Source organism: Bison bison, unplaced genomic scaffold (genome assembly GCF_000754665.1).
Source record: "Bison bison bison isolate TAMUID 2011002044 unplaced genomic scaffold, Bison_UMD1.0 scf7180017864474, whole genome shotgun sequence".
Taxonomy (NCBI): domain Eukaryota; kingdom Metazoa; phylum Chordata; class Mammalia; order Artiodactyla; family Bovidae; genus Bison; species Bison bison.
This window is the reverse complement of record NW_011495035.1, coordinates 298,368-316,230: the sequence shown is the minus strand read 5'-3', so window position 1 is coordinate 316,230 and position 17,863 is coordinate 298,368. Positions and strand designations below refer to the sequence as shown.

General features: G+C 38.3%; 1 protein-coding gene across 1 annotated transcript in view; it reads left to right on the top strand.

Annotated features, from left to right (window-relative positions):
- The window catches only part of FRMD4B (FERM domain containing 4B), a 196,861-nt gene that overhangs the window by 144,861 nt on the left and 34,137 nt on the right, over nt 1-17,863 (top strand). The window contains exons 8-11 of the mRNA XM_010861983.1: nt 1,691-1,774; nt 3,281-3,346; nt 5,541-5,598; nt 7,034-7,120. Of these exons, the coding sequence (XP_010860285.1) occupies nt 1,691-1,774; nt 3,281-3,346; nt 5,541-5,598; nt 7,034-7,120 (295 nt within the window). The remainder of the gene's footprint in view (nt 1-1,690; nt 1,775-3,280; nt 3,347-5,540; nt 5,599-7,033; nt 7,121-17,863) is intronic.

The window sequence follows — 17,863 nt, the reverse complement described above, 5'->3', positions numbered from 1 at the left end:
TGTCTCTTATATCTCCTGCATTGGCAGGTGGGTTCTTTACCATTAGCACCATCTAGGAAGCCGTAGCTAGTGGGAAAGGTATGAAGAGGCGGAAAATAAGAGGAAGGGTTACCAGTATTGTGTTTGAGAAATGCCAGGGTGGTCAGGATTTTGCTCTTTAATGCACTTATCCTAAGCTCCAGTGGATTCTTTTGAGAGTCATGTCTGTTTCAGCGGAAACTGCTTTCTTAAATACCTGAAGCAATTTAAGGGTATTTTCTATCATACAGCACAGGACCAACTATGACTGAGTCATGCTACCTCTTCTCCCTTGTGTCAAGTTCCTTAAAGATCACACCCTTCATTGGACAGCCACAATTTTGCCTTTTTTTTTTTTTTTTTAAGTTTTGTTCTCAAAAGTCATTGGTTTTTATCACAATATTGTTGATTTGAAACATTATACATTTCATGTATCCATAATGACTCACAGTTTTTAAAGATTGTATTCCATTGATGGTTATTATAAAATATTGCCTATGTGCTCCGGATTTTGCCGTTTTAAAATGAGCTGATGTTTCACAAGGTACATTTTAGTTCACCTGGTACAATTCAAGGGACATCTTGGGTTTCATTGGGCTTCCCTTGTGGCTCAGCTGATGAAAAATCTGCCTGCAGTGCGGGAGACCTGGGTGTGATCCCTGGGTTGGGAAGATCCCCTGGAGAAGGGAAAGCCTACCCACTCTAGTATTCTGACCTGGGGAATTCCATGAACTGTGTAGTCCATGGGGTCACAAAGAGTCAGACACAACTGAGTGACTTTCACTTAGGTTTCATTAGAAGCACATTTTTCAAGTCATCTTCTGTGATTTCCACAGATGGCCAACTTTGTTCATTTTATTCCAGGAAGCGGTAGGGAAGTAAGAGAAAGGGAGTAATAGAAAGGTCTACACACATCTTTTTATTGCAATAATATCTATTATGAAAAAGTGGTAATACTGTGTGAATGCTTTTAGGATAACTAGTGTCCCTACATAGTGAATATTATGTAGACACTAAAGATAATTATGAGGGTGCTATAGGAACATGGAGAAAGTATATAGTGACATTTGAAACATGCTATATAAAAATAGAATATGAAATATGCACAATTATAGGAATACTTTTGTAATAAAATAGATACATATAGGAAATACACAATGAAAACAGCTGTGAGTTTGTAGGGAAAATGAGCTTATGGCAATTTGACATTATTTTAATGTCCTTTGGTCTTTGTAAAAGCCTCAAAAATCTCATCAGATGACTTGGTTCTCCATTTGAGCACCGTCTTTAGTTAAAGTCTGTTGCCTTATGTCTGCTCCCAATAACATTTGACACAGCCCAGTGTACTATCATTGGGCTTCCCAGGTGGCTGAGTGGTGAAGAACCTGCCTGCCAATGCAGGAGACATGGGTTCAGTCCCTGGGTCAGCAAGATCCCCTAGAGAAGGAAATGGCATTCCACTCCAATATTCTTGCCTGGGAAATCCATGGACAGAGGAGCCTGGTGGGCTACAGTCTATGGGGTCACATGTCACGAAAGAGTCGGGCACAACTGAGCTACTAAACAACAACAAATGTGCTATAGTTGTTACTTTTCAGATTTCACCTGATGACCAGCTTGGATAATCATTTAGGTAACAGCAATTGACATATTGTATTACTTTTCTTTTTAGTGATGAAAATGCCAGGAAAGATTTAAAGACACTTCCAGCTTTTCCAACCAAAACTCTGCAGGAGCATCCCTCCCTTGCTTACTGGTAAGCTGAGCCAAGATGGCCCATGACCCCATTGCCATAGCCTCCATTGAGAACTACATGCTCCTCAGGAGACTGCAAGAAATATAAGTGAGGGAAATCTCAAATTGCCTATAATATGTGTCAGACTCATAAGAAGTAGACCTTGATCCTTCTAGTGACAAGGTCTTGTTAAAGCTCTCTGGAGACTGTCATCCCAAGACTTGTAGTCATATGTGGAGAGTAGCCATTTGCCTTTCCATTCAAGTGCATAAAAGATTTGTAGAGTGCTGTTAAGTCATGCTTAGTATATGGGTAGTCACTGTGTAACACAGCCCTCATCTGGAGGAGTACAATGCAAGTGGTATAAAAGACAGATTTACTTAAACAGAGGTGTTCGTAATGCACAGAAACAACCTGAATGATCAGAGGTTTCATCTGCAGCCAGGAGCCGTTGTCTATTTTGAGTTGTTTTCTTTGTCTGTGTTTTAATGAACCCATAGTACCCATCTCCCATGCGACATGTTTCCTAGAGAAGTACGTTTTCTCCCCTTAAACTACTTACATTCCCTTTAAATGTATTTTCCTCAGTTTAAGGCTATGAATCCTGAAGATGGTTTTCCTTTCCATTAAAAAACTGGTTACAAAATAAATATTCGCCATGAATGAGCTATAATATGAAAGTTGGAATATTTCCCAAGTCAATAGTGAGAGTGAGTGCTGAGGCTACATTGCATCCTGAATCTGGAACCTTTTAAATGAATCATTGTTAAGTGACAGTTTCTTAACAGTAAAAAGCAAAGACCGATTACTGTTGATTATTGGGTATATAGAGATAAAAACGTTTATTCTTCTCATTATACTTGAGATGTGACTAACAAGCTACCAGTCTAAAAGGAGGGTAAATAACTGAATGGTGTCAAAGGTGATCAGAGTTCACCCGTTTTTCCCCTTTCTAATCAAAAAGTTTTATCCTAAGACAATAATGAAGGTATTATTACCTTCTCCTAAGGTATTATGTGCACAAGTCATGAGAGTAGAGTATTTTAGATTGAACACTCATGTAGAAGCATTTTTAATTCTTTCTAAATCTTAGCAGTTTAAGGAAAATGTCTATAATACCTTACACCTGCTGATCTCTTTAAAAACTTTTAATTTCTCCAGCAAGTCTCTCTAGCATTTAATAATATTGTTTTGTATTTATTATATTCCATCAGTTATGGGAGAAAATATTAGTTTTTCATTTGATGAATTGATGTTATTTTCCTTTTCTAATAACTTAAGGTTTTAACATTTTACACATAAGTAAGTTATATAAAATTGTAAACAGTCAAGACAAGGTAGTCAAACGTCTGAGGTCCAGGAGTCTGTGTCCTACAAAAACGAAAGTCACCCAGCTTCTATCTCCTGAACAAGTTGGTCTAGGCCTTCTTTCTCAAGTATTTTCAGTGGCTACCTGGAAACCTTGAAATGGAATCTGTACTTCACACAGTCGTATATTGCTCTACTTTTCATTTCCTTGTTTTACAGTGAGGACAGAGTAATTGAACATTATTTGAAAATCAAAGGTCTGACTCGGGGTCAAGCTGTCGTTCAGTAAGTATCTTTTTGAAGATATGGTTGTAATGTCTTCTGTTTGAGAAAGTCATCTGAAATGATTTCTGTTGTACAGTTGGTGTGCATATAGTACCTGGCTAGAAGTGTCTTGCCATGAATTACAAACTTCATGGGCTATTCTATACTTTGGTGTCATCAATTCAGATGCCTACCAATGTCAGGCAGAGATTGTGGTGACTGTGGTGAATTAGAGAGCTTTTGACCTGGCTGGAGACAAGGCTACTCAGCCTCAGCATTCAGGCATAATGTTGCCAAATCATCTAATGTTTATCAAGAAAAAAAGGAAATTACAGTTTTTAAATCCTATTTTTTTTCTTTTTTATTTATTTTAGTTGGAGGCTAATTACTTTCCATTAAATCCTAATTTAAAAAATTGCAAAGTAATATTAAGAAACTTTAGTACAATGTGAGGCAGACAGTACCTGTCTGGAGGCCATGTTTGCTCACCTGGTTGGCAGCTCTATTTTGGGTGGAACACACAGTGCTAGGTTGGATCATCTGTTTCTTCCTGGTACAAACAGCAGACTGTAATGATAGAGTTCTACATTTTAGACCTACAGAGTATCCGTTGTTTATTAAGAACAGTTTACAAGCTACATTGAAGTTTTTAAATTATAAAAACTAAATTTATAATTTTTAAGTTGTAAAAACTAATATAGCATTATTACTATATTAATTGTGGAATAACTTTTATGATGATAGAAGGTTTTTGGTGGGGTTTTTTTGTATTTTTGTAAATCTGCCGAATATAGCACAAATCATGTGAGAAGTGAAATAAGGACTTGGTGATCACTATTCCCCCGTCAGGTATAGATCTCTCCCACATCCCTGCTCTTGCACTCATCTCCTTTTTATCACAGTATGCCTGCTGGGATTTTCAAGGCAGAAATCAGAAATTAGCAGTTCCAAAGCTGAATCCCTGATTTGTGCCCACCTTCTGAACTGAAAAATAAAAAGGAATAGCAATTTCCATGAATGATTTTAGGTTAGGTTAATGAGCATATTATTAACTGTTCTTGATTAAATGTAGTATCTTCTTATTTCCTTTGATCATTATCGTTATGGCTCCAAGTAAGAGACTGTCTAACTCAGTAGTTAAGGCTCTAGACTGTGGAATCCGACTCACTTTGTGTGGGAATCCTGGCTGTGCAGTGTAATTGCTACCTGGCCTTGGCACATCTACTTAACTGTTTATATTCACTTACATGGAGACCTTTTACTTTGAAGAATTATCACGTTTATTGATTACAAGGTCCAGAGCCACTGATCTTCAAAATGTTATTGAACAGCCCACTTGTATCATACAGGAGTCTCAGTTTTTTGTGGGCAGAAAGGAAATCTTACACAATTTAGTCCACTCCATAAACTCTTAAGGGCTACCCTGGTGGCTCAGTGGTAAAGAATCTGCCTGCTAATGCAGGAGATGCAGGTTTGATCCCTGGGTCAGGAAAATCTCCTGGAGAAGGAGATAGCAACCCACTCCACAGTTCTTGCCTGGGAAATCCCATGGACTCAGAAGCCTGGTGGGCTACAGTTCATGGGGTCACAAAAGGGTCAGACACGACTGAGCAACTAAACAACAACAACATAAAGTCTTAAAAGAATAAAATAAATACTTGTTGAATTAAAAATAACAAGAGGTATATAATCACTTTAACTTTTTTGAGGGAGTACATACATTTAAAAATCTTATTTACAATAGTAGATTTACAATAATAAAACTCACTCTTTTAAAGCATATATTTCTAAGAGGTTTGACTTTATTTCTAAAATGTACCACCATCAATATATAGATTACCTCTATGTTTTATTTATTATGAGCAAGACTCAAAAGTTGATTCTAGTGTCTTGCATCATTAAGTGCTAGTTAAAAAAAACTTGCAATTTGTGTTTATAATAAAGTATAATATGTTTCTGAGTCATAGAAATTTTAATATGCAGACAATATTTCCTATAGCTTTTTGAAATTGAGTTTTTGTTAACAACCTTCTAACATTTGAGTGAGGTAAAATGTATTACTCCCTAGAGTGGTTTATTCTATTTCTGCCTTTAGTCAAAGAAGTGGTTTTAATGAGTAAAGCAGATACAAATGGTGTTTCTTTAGATCACTTTTCCCAAAAGGACCCTCTAACTAATTTAATAAGAGGTTATAACATATATTCATTTTTCATAGGTATATGAAAATAGTAGAAGCTCTGCCAACCTATGGAGTCCATTATTATGCAGTAAAGGTAAATACTTTCATATGACGAAGCTTTCATCATGACTGTGTTATCATATGAGCATTAGTGAACAGCATTAACTTCCTAAAATCACATAAATCAATATGCATATTTATGTAAATTTTCTCTAGGAATTTCAGCTTTTAGAGTAAGATTGAATTTCTTAAAAAAAAATAAAAGCCTGATTGTATCTTGTCATTGTTATAGCAAATTATAAAGCATATTATCTTTGTAAAATGCTAGCTATGTTCAAATGTGTTCCCAAAGCCTCTATTAGCCCTGAAATATTCAGATCATTCTTTTCTGGTACACCTATGCATTTACCTACTTTTGCTTATTTATGTCTTTCAATTGGGCACCTTTCCAATACTACTAGATGTACATTTCATACCACCTTTGTATGAGAATCATTGGAGAATCATCCCATATCATTTAAGCAGCTTCATAAAATCCTCAAGTTTCTACAAGATTTGTAGTACCCATTTTCAGTTGGTATGTTTTATATATGAGTAGTATTTTTAGATTTCATACACATGGAGAAATTGACTAAGAAAAACTTTGAGATGATAGAGAACAAAGCATATTGTTAATAAAAGAGTCTTGTTTGAAAGAGGTATAATTTTATACTTGGTCAATCTTGAGTGACTTTCCAAGTTCTGACAGTGTTTGCAATTCCAAATGGTGGGGAATTGGATCATACATACCTGTATGATGAGGACACCTTTTACTAAAAATATGTAGCAATTCCATTTTAATTTCTACTGATTCTTAATTTGTTTGCATATGGGTATATGTTTAAGCCCAAGTTTTTTCTTTCCCTTTGTCAGTATACCCTTTCTTTGGCAAGACCTAAAAGATAAATTTATGAGTAAAAAAAAAATTCCTCCTCTCCCCTTATATACCTCAAAGTCATTATTCAAGCATCTTGTCTTTGAATCATTTAACTCATCCGAAGAGTGCTTTAGTATTCCCATGTTCCTTGTTAAGTTTATAAACATTAGGATTTGGAACCACTTTTCTCATCTTGGTAATTCTTTGGAAACTTCCCTGACCTTTATAGCTAGTTACTAATCAAGAGAACAAAGAGCTTTTTTCTTTTTCTTTTTTTTTTTAAATGGCTAACTGGCTTTGTACTCTGGATTAATTACTCGTTGAATTACTTATATTTTATATCTTCTTTCCAATTGTTTAATCCTAACAGTAATATGTCTTTCTTTTTGATGGTGTTAATAGTATTGGTGTGTTTTGATTTATAGATCTTATTTGAAGAAATTCTAAGAAAGTGTTCTAATAACAAGTCAGGATTTTAAATAGTGTTTTGTTTACCAAGACAAAATTATTTTGACTTGCTGATACTTGTTAAAGCAAGAAATTGGTAGATATTACTTCATCTCTAGAAGACTTAACAATTAGGTCTTGGTTCTCATGTTTTTCCACCTTCCAGGATAAACAAGGACTTCCTTGGTGGCTTGGAATCAGCTATAAAGGAATTGGCCAGTATGATTTGCAAGATAAGGTGAAACCTCGGAAAGTAAGTGTGAATCGTTTCAGACACGGGAACGCTAAGCTGTTCTAGAGCTAGAAACGTCACTTTAAGAGGCAACAAGCAATCTTGGGTAAAGAATTTTTGATTAGTGAAGTCCTAGGTGTACAGAAGAGTCAAGTTAAATGTGAGATACTTTTTATAACTCATTCATGCACCATTTATACAGCAATTCCATGTCTGATCATTTATTAGTAAAATTATGCACAAAGATTTAACTACAAGGATGTTGATCACAGCATAGTTTATAAGTGTACACATCTAATTTCTATTTTAAGTTAGTATGAACATGATGATGTCATTTGTTTAATAAATTTTATCTATATATAAAAAAGATGCATACATATACATCTTTACATTGAATGGATGAACTGTAAAGATGTAAGCCAAAAATTTGAGTACTGGTTACCTCTCAGGGGTATAGTTACAAGTAATCTTCTTTCTACTGTTGCTGTTATCCTTGCTTATCTTTGTTTCACAATTTTTCACACTTAACATGTCTACTTTTGATAAAGGAATTATGTGCTGTTTAATAAAGGTACACTATCTGGCTTGGATTTTCCAGAGCTAATAAGTTACATTCTCGGCAATTTGATTGTGAGATTGTTCCTCTTGACCAAGCGTAAGTGTACAATACTTCTTATTGCCTGTGTAAGAATTGATGAGTTTGTGTAGATAACCATCGAGCTGCTCCGGCCTACTCAGTATTATAGGAACATAACTTACTCATGCTGGTAGGTTTTGCCACCCTCCCTGTCCTCTGCTGCCATGTCTGGGAATCACAGCTATTGAAACAATGGCCTATAATAACAGACCGTGGTCCAGCGGCCTGTGCCATCACATCCCTACATCACAGCCTTAAATAGCTCTTGGCACTTCCATCTGTCTCTGGCTTTAATGTGTACTAGAAAAACAGCCATGTTTTTCATAAAGTCAGGCCCTGTTCATAATACCACATGCTCTTCATCTTCTAAGTGTCCATTCAGCTTCAATTGGTGCTTACAATCTTCCTTTGAGTTTAGGCAATAAATAAGCTACCCTTTTCTCCTCATTTTATGGTTGTGAAACTGGCACAGAAAACATGAAAGGGTGTCTGCCAGAGCAAACCACAGTCCCCTTTGAATGCCTATTCAGCTCTCCTGGATCAGACTGGCTGGGCACTGTGGCTTCCTATTGGGGATTCTCAATAAAAGTAAGACAGCATTCAACAGAGATCTGCCTGGTGACTGACAGTAAGCAAACCTGTGTGTAATTACACAGTTAGAACTTGATCTCTGTAATTTTGGCCCAGTGACCCAGATCAATTGAAATAAGGAATATTTAATTTCCAGGAGTATAAGTAATTAGTGGTTGTGTTATGTTTTGGGTTTGAGTTTTTGTTTGTTTGTTTGTTTTGGTGGTGCCACAGGGCCTATGGGATCTCAGTTCCCTGACCAGGCATTGAACCCTAGTCGCAGCAGTGAAAGCCCTGAACCCTAATCGCTAGGCCACTTGGGGAACTCCCCAACAAGGATGTATTTGAAAGTTTGTTTCTAAGATTATATTTCCAATAATGATAAATAATGATAAATTTCTAATAAAGAAATGATAGGCATATCATTTTTTGAATATTTTTCAAAATCATTTTTCTGTGCAGTTATATATTTTGATGTTTTTAGAAAACGTTTTAAATAATCATTTTAAAAGAAACAAACAAAAAAAGCACCTACTATAGAAGCATGTCAGTTGGGGTAGCAAGTCCTTCAGTCTTCATCCCTCGCCTGTTTATAAACATTGTCAAGAGGCCGATACTGATTCATACAGACTTTGTCAGTGTGTATACCAAGCAGCAGCAGCAGCATACCAAGCTTTTACAGCGTGAAAGACACCTTACTATATATACTATGTCTTTTCTTTTTTTTAAAAAAAAATTTATTTATTTCTGTATTTTGACTGTGCTGGGGCTTAGTTGCAGCACATGGAATCTTCACTCATGGCATGTGAACTCTTAATTCCAGCATGTGGAATCTAGTTCCCTGACCGGGGATCAAACCCAGGTCCTCTGCATTGGGAGTGTGGAGTCTTAGGCACTGAACCACCCGGGAAGTCCCTGTATGCTATTTCACACTATGTCATATTTCTCCAAGCCACTTATAAAACCGATCTCTTTTCACTCTTTTTAAAGCTGCCTAGTTCTGTATGGTGTCGAAATACTTACTTTATTTAGAACTGGTTATTTAACCAGTTCTCTCGTGATGGAGACGTGGGTTGTTTCCACTGCTAGGAGGATGGATTTGGAGCATAATGAGTTTCTTATTGAAACTAGCCCCTAGTTTATCTATCATGTAGGATCAAATGACTGCCTATCATGTTTTCTTATGGCAGACCTCATCTCGGTTGACTTTTTTTTTTTGGTATTTATTTCTTCCCTGAATTCTACGTTAATAACATTTCTTTAAAATTGTTTGTTCTGAATTTGCATGTAAAATATAACTTAAATTGACTCACAAATAATTTCTTAGCTAATGTGCCTTGAGAAAATTGAGATTCTCACAGACTCTAAATGGATCTACTAAAAACAACCAGGCTTTCTTCCAAAATAATGGTGAATCAGAATCTGCACAGTAAATGTTGCTGTTAATTTCCTCTCAGTTGCTCATGACTCACAGGCCGTTCTTCATATTCACAGTTTCATAGAAATTGGTAAATATTGTTTGACACTGATCATAATCAGGTTTGCTTGTTCATTTTAGAGTCTAGACAAGGATCAGAAGCCACTTCCTTCTAGAGTTTTCCTATTTCATTTTTAAGATATGCCACTCAGTTTGAAAGGGACCATAAACAGATCATCCGGTGTCATCACTGTCTTGCTTTCTCTTTCTTGGTTATTTTTGGAGGTATCCACTCTCTACTATAGTTCACCTCCTCCTTGCTTCTTCTGTTAAGCCTGACAAGGGACTCTGCTTCCGTATCTTTATTTTTCCCTGTTCAGACAACTTAAGGGTTTTGTTGGCGGGTGGAATTTTTCAAGTCCCTGTCCTGGCTCAGTTGGCACAAATAAGGGAGTGCATAATTTAAAAGGACGTGAACACTGATATATAAAAGGAGGACATGCTTCAGCTGTTTTCATGGGCCAATGCTCCAGCAAGTTACCAATGGCTGGGCAGAAAAGAAGGTCAGATTGGCAAATCGGAATGAAACAAAAGCCGGAGTGGGAGTCTGGGTAGATACTCAGCCTCTTGAACCACATGCCTGCTGTATTATAATTACATGGCTTAAAAACAGACCAGAAGGAGGAAGGTTTGCCAATAACATGTCAAAAGGCTATTTTGAAAAATGGTTGGTCCGAGTCCCACAGGCTGAACCCTTCTGTCCTTTCTACGTGTCTATCAGTTATAGCCTCTGAATGTTGGGGACTGTATTTGTTTTACCTCCCAGAATACCCAGCAAAAGCATCTGTGTAGGATAATGATACAGGCCAAGGGTTTGGGAAGAAATCCAAAGCCTGTCTCTGATGTCTGTTTGCTGTGTGACCTTGGGCAAGTTGCTTAACCTATTTTTAAACTCAGTTTCCTGATCTGCACAATGGTGATGCCACCAACTACATAGGGTGGTTGTAAAAGTTAAATGAGATTATATTTAGCATTATGCCTGATTTGCAGTCATTACTCCATACCTGGTAATTACTCATTGATGGTGAGGGAGAGAGGCAATAACGAAGGGTATGAGAAATATTCTTGGATTCCTATTTGATTAAGGAAGGATCCAACATTGCTATAGACCTAGAGCCTTAGTGTACCACCTGAGAGTACATGCTCACATTTTCTATTTTCAGAGGCTGGTAAGCATTCTGCCTCTCTCAGTTCATTCACCACAATGCCCTAAGGTATGATGCAGATTAAAGAGAAAAGTTTTAAATTCAGAGTTATAATCCACAAAGATTTCAGGTATTAAAAATTCAGATCATAAGCAGTTTTTCTTTTAAATCTGCCCTTTCAACATGAAATGTGTCATTGCAAATTCTTTGGGAATATGAAACATACGAGAACTCAGCTTCAAATTGTAGGATATTCACACTTAAAAACGATGAAACTTTATTAAAAAAAAAAAAAAGCAAACACATTCCTTCTGGGTTTTTATTGTTCACTCAGTATTTCAAGTCTTCACAAAGTAGACAGTGGGTCAGTGTCTGAGTAAAGTGTCAGTATCTGTCATGGCTGATTTGTACCCCTCCAGCAAGTTATTTCACTGGGGAAAGCCAGAACCTGTCAGAGGTGGGAGGAATAAAAATGACATGCTAGTCAAGGTGTTACAGTAGACCATCGTAGGATAAAATGCTTTTCAAGATTAATATCTTGCTGCATTATAACACTCTAAGAGAGTCTTAAGATACACTTCATTACCCCAGGACATTTCAGGGTGGGGAAGAGGCCTTTAAACATCAGTTAACTAAACTTTTTTTTTTTTTTAATTATTGGATTTTCCCGTTGCCTAGAGCCAGACAAATTAAGTAACCAGCACAAAAATCTTCCTCTTGCCTTGTCATGAAAGTACAATGTTCATTTTATTTAAACTCAGTGACTTGCGTATTCTTCTAAGCATGGCCAACTTTTGTGTGTGTGCGTGTGTGTGTGTGTGTGTGTTTAGTTGGAGGATAATTACTTTACAGTGTTTCTGTCATACAACGACATGAGTCAGCCATAAGCGTACTTACATCCCCTCCCTGTTGAGCCTCCCTCCTTATCCCCCCACCCCACCCCCAGGTCATCACAGAGCACCAGGCTGAGCTCCCTGTACTACCCGCAGCTTCCCACTAGCTGTGAGCACAGCCAACCTGATTATTTCTAAGTCCTGCTTGCTTCTTCCCCCCGCCCCCATCACCATGGACCTCGATTTGAATGCTAGTTCTAATGCTGCTGAAATGCTAGAGGAGGTTAAGAGTAGGAGAGAGAAGATAACGTGTGCTGCCCACTTGTACTTTCTACATCAATACAAAATGAATTGTGGTGTGCAGGGAGAAAAACGAATTGCAGAACCCAAAGACCGGTCCATCCTGTTTGTAAAGTCTATAATTAAGCTCCAGCCACACCAATAATCAATGTGATTGTTAAAACCTTCCACAGAGTCAGTGGGAGGAGAACCAAAGCCTTATAGTATGGATTTGAAATGGAAACCAGTCCTGCACTCTGCTTACCCGCTGGCTGACCTGCAGCTGTCTCTTAGCCTTTTGGGTCTCTGTTTTCTCAACTATCAAAATCAAAGAATTCTGTGTCTCTACCTCACAGCTCCTTATGTGGACCCGATGAGTTAGTGAATTCCTTCATTGACTACTTATTTTTCTTTTCTTTTTAAAACTTTTTATTGAAGTATAGCTGATTTACAATGTTGTGTTACATTCAGATGGATGGCAAAGTGATTCATACAATCGTGAATACATATACATCAATTTTTTTCAGATTTTTTCTCTTACAGATTATTATAAAATATTGAGTATAGTTCCCTGTTCTATACAGTCGGTTATTGTTGGTTGTCTGTTTTATATATAGTATTGTATATATGTCAATTCCAAACTCCTAATTTATCCCTCACCTCCTCCTTTCCCATAGACATTGCACACACACACACAAAACCTTACAGTTACTTGTTTTTCCCTTCATACCATACTCTAATTTATAGAAACTTTACTGGGCAGCACAGGTATTTGTCTTTTCCTCCTATAATTAATCACTATGAGAATTTGAAGCAGATCTTCTAAGACAGGGAACTCAGAGAATTGGATGGGCATTGTTGAGTCTCCATTTCCATCTCGTGACCAGTAGGCAGATGGAAAGAAGCCAAGGCAAGCAGCCTTGTTCATAAAAATCACCAGGTCTAACTGCAAAAGAGTCTGGAAGTGTATCCTCTAGGTGGGTGGCCGTGGACAAAGCCATCACTCAAAGTGTTTTGTTATGAAAAGAAAGGAGGAAAAATAGATCCTGGGGGTGACAAGTAGTTTCTGTCCTTCTGTGTTTGTTCCCTTTGAAGTCTTTCAGGGGGGATGGTTAATGAGAAACAAACAAGTTAGCAGAGCCTGAAGATATAGATTTTGAATAGTCTCTGATGGGAACCAAGGAGACAGAGGGATGAAAAGGGGACAGGTGGGGATGTTTCCTGTTTCAGGGAAGGCTTCTCTGAGAAAGGTAACATATGAGCTGAGACCTGAAGGGTGAGAAGGAGCCAGGCTTAAAACAAAGCGTGGGCTGGCATGTTCATGTCAGAGAACAGTGTATGCTGATGGAAGGGGGACAGGCGTGTTATAAAAACTGAGAGACCCCTGCAGCTGGAGCTTAAAGAATGAATAAAATAAATAAATATATTTATAAATAAATAAAATTAAAAAAAAATAAAGTGACTGCTGGTCAGGCAAAACCATTAGATTTCTTTATTTCATCTGTTGCTCTGTGTTGATAGGCAGTTACCGAATGGCTGAATTGTTGGCATATACAGAAAAATGAAAGACAGATCTCTAATAGGACTGACCAGTCCAAATGCAGAAAAACCAGTTAGTATGTAAAGCATGGTAAAGTTTTTCTGTTTCATGAGGCACAAACAGTATTCTTCATTCTGTACTTATAACTAAAGATCAGTTTGGCTTCAATTCATTCATCCTTCCAGAACAAAATTCTAGCAATATACTCTGTTTGATATTTTTCCAACAAATTTTCTTGAACCTTTTCTGTTTGCAAGGGCTCTGAACGTGTGCTTTATATTCTTTATCTCATGTAAGGAAAAACCCACATCTTAGTCATTGAGGCCCTGACAATCTACCCAAAAAGACAAAATCATGATTTTTATTGAAAATATTTAAAAAGCAATGATGGTGGTTTGGCTGCTAAGTTGTGTATGACTGTTTGTGACCCCATGGACTGTAGCCCACCAGGCTCCTCTCTCCATGCAATTTCCCAGGCAAGAGTACTGGAGTAGGTTGCCATTTACTTCTCCAGGGGATCTTCCCCTCCCAGGGATTGAACCTGGGTCTCCTGCATTGCATGCAGATTCTTCACCAACTGAGCCACCAGGGAAGCCTAGGTACCAATTTGTGAGAAGGGATGCCAGCTGTCAGCATCCAGAAAAGCCATGCAGGTATCTCTGAACGACAGGTCAGCACTGGCTATACGAGGCACATGCAGCGAACACTCTAGGTACTAACAGGTGTCATGAGATCAGCCCTGAGAGATTAGAGATTTGGCCACAGAAGGAATTTATATGAGATGACATTCTCCTGATCAGATTTTATGTTATGCATTTTCTGATACCCAGGACATCTTCACCTAAACATTTCAAAAAATACTCAGAATGGTTTGTTCCTTGCGTTTAAGACCTTATGTTTTATGTGTGCAAGGTTATAACATCACATCTGATAAAGTAATTTTCACTACCTGAGTATGCACCGTTGGGTTGTTGTTGTTCAGTCACTAAGTTGTATCCAACTCTTTGCAACCCCATGAACTTCAGCACGCCAGTCTTCTCTGTCCTCCAGTATCTCCTGAAGTTTGCTCAAACTCATGTTCATTGACTCGGTGATGCCATCCAACCATCTCATCCTCTGTCACCTCCTTCTCCTCCTGCCTTCAATCTTTCCCAACATCAGAGTCTTTTCCAGTAAGCCAGCTCTTCGCATCAGGTGGCCAAAGTATTGGAGCTTCAGCTTCATCATCAATCCTTCTCTTGAATATTCAGTGTTAATTTCCTTTAGAATGTACTGGTTTGATCTCCTTGCAGTCCAAGGGGACTCTTAAGAGTCTTCTCCAGCACCCAATTCGAGAGCATCAATTCTTTGGCACTCAGCCTTCTTTGTAGCCCAACTCTCACATCTGTACATGACTACTGGAAAAACTGTGTCTTTGACTATATGAGCCTTTGTCAGCAAAGTGATATTTTACAGAATTTTAGCTCAGCACACCAGACACTGAGAGCATGGCCTCTTATTATCTTATCAGTTGCTTTAAGTCCCTCTAGGAGGTAACGTTTGCATTTAGAAAACAATCCGGACAGCTATTTATTTCTAAAGGCATTACCTAGTTGAGAAAGAGAGAACTCCAAAAATCATTATTTTATTGCAAAACTTTTATCATCTTCTTCAACACACACCACCTACCAAAGTGAAAGTGAAAGTGAAGTCGCTCAGTGTCCGACTCTTTGCGACCCATGGACTGTAGCCTACCAGGCTCCTCCCTCCATGGGATTCTCCAGGCAAGAGTACTGGAGTGGGTTGCCATTTCCTTCTCCAGGGGATCTTCCCGACCCAGGGATTGAACCCAGGTCTCCCGCATTCCAGGCAGATGCTTTAACCTCTGAGCCACCAGGGAAGCCTACCAAAGCATAGTTCCATTACTAACAGTGATGAGTCAGCTTTTCTGTCTCTGAACTATCGATGTTGGGGGCCAGATCATTCTGTCCTGCACATGATCTGATATTCAGCAGTATTCCTGGCCTCTAACCACAAGATGCTAGAAACAGCCTCCCCTCCAGTGTGAGAACCGAAAGTATCTCCAGACATGGCCAGATGTTCTGGCAGTTGTAGGTGAGGATGGGAAGTGAAGCAAAATCATCATTGGTTGAATAAGTAAGTAAAATATGAGAGACTCAGAGTCCTTTTCCTACAAATGGCTACTGTAATTGCTGCTCTTTTTTCCTGTGAGGTAGAACTGGGAATTACTCCTTTTTCCTCCTCTTTTCGGTTAACATAACAAATCTCCATAGAGTATTCTTCTCAGATGAGAAAGGTGGGACACTGGGGACTTTGGAGCCATCCTTGTGCTTGAGTGTGAATCTCAGATCTGCACCTATTTTGCTTTATGACCTTGCTCTGTCTACTTAAGTACCTCTGAGCCCCAGTATTCTCTTCTGTGAAATGGAGCTAAATGCAGTACCTCCCTATAAGGTTGTTGGGAACACTCACTCTCAGTCACATAAATATTTCACTGGTCAAAGTGGCTGGCTGAACAGAAGGTAGGTCAATTTGGCTTTCTCAAAGCTCATTATCCTACAAAAGTCTAATTTTCTGGTACTCCAGAAGGCAAACAACACTGTCTTCCAACAGCACAAGAGACAACTCTACACATGGACATTACCAGATGGTCAATACTGAAATCAGATTGATTGTTTTCTTTGTAGCTGAAGATGAAAAAAATCTCTATACAGTCAACAAAAATAAGACCTGGAGCTTACTGTGGCTCAGATCATGAACTCCTTATTGCAAAATTCAGGCTTAAAGAAAGTAGGGGAAACCACTAGACCGCTCGGGTATGACCTAAATCAAATCTCTTATGATTATACACTAGAGGTGACAAATAGATTCAAGGGATTAGATATGGTAGACAGGGTTCCTGAAGAACTATGGACAGAGGTTTGTAATATTGTACAGGAGGAGGTGACCAAAACCATCCCAAAGAAAAATGCATGAAGGCAAAGTGTTTGTCTGAGGAGGACTTAAAAATAGCTGAAAAAAGAAGAGGAGCAAAAGGCAAAGGAGAAAAGGAACAGTACATCCAACTGAATGCAGAGTTCCAGAGGTTAGCAAGGAGCGATAAGAAAGCCTTCTTAAATGCAGAGAAGTAGAGGAAAATAATACAATGGGAAAGACTAGAGCTCTCTTCAGGAAAATTGGAGATACCAAGGGAATATTTCATGCAAAGATGGGCACAATAAAGGACATAAACAGCAAGGACCTAACAGAAGCAGAGGAGATTAAGAAGAAGTGGCAAGAATACACAGAAAAACTATACAAAAAAAGGTCTTAATGACCTGGATAACCATGATGGAGTGGTCACTTCCCTAGAGCCAGACACCCTGGAGTATGAAGTCAAGTAGGCCTTAGAAAGCATTACTATGAACAAAGCTAGTGGAGGTGATGGAATTCCAGCTGAGCTATTTCAAATCCTAAAAGATGATGCTGTGAAAGTGCTGCACTCAATATGTCAGCAAATTTGGAAAACTCAGCAGTGGCCACAGGACTGGAAAAGAACAGCTTTCATTCTAATCCCAAAGAAAGGCAATGCCAAAGAATGTTCAAACTATCATATAATTATACTCATCTCACATGCTAGTAGGGTAATGCTCAAAATCCTTCAAATGACGTTTTAGCAGTATGTGAATCAAGAACTTCCAGGTGTACAAGCTGGATTTAGAAAAGGCAGAGGAACCAGAGATCAAATTGCCAACATCCTTTGGATCAAAGAGGAAGCAAGGGAATTCCAGGAAAAAATTTGGTTCTTCTTCATTGACTACACTACAGTCTTTGACTGTGTGGATCACAACAAACTGGAAAATTCTGAATGAGATGGGAATACCAGAGCACCTTACTTGTCTCCTGAGAAACCTTGTCTCCTGTTATGGGTCAAGAAGCAACAGTTAGAACCAGATATGGAACAACAGGCTGGTTCAAAATGGGAACGGAGTACAATGAGGCTGTATATTGTCAGTCTGCTTAGTTAACTTATATGCAGAGTCCACCATGTGAAATGCTGGGCTGGATGAATCACAAGCTGGAATAAAATTGGTGGGAGAAATATCAACAACATCAGATATGCAGAGGATACTATTTCTGCTTGCTAATGGCAGAAAGCGAAGAGGAACTAAAGAGCCTCTTGGTGAAGGTGAAAGAGGAGAGTGAAAAAGCTGGTTTAAAATTCAGCATTCAAAAAACTAAAATCATGGCGTCCAGTCCAATCACTTCATGGCAAATAGATGGGGGAAAAGTGGAAACACTGA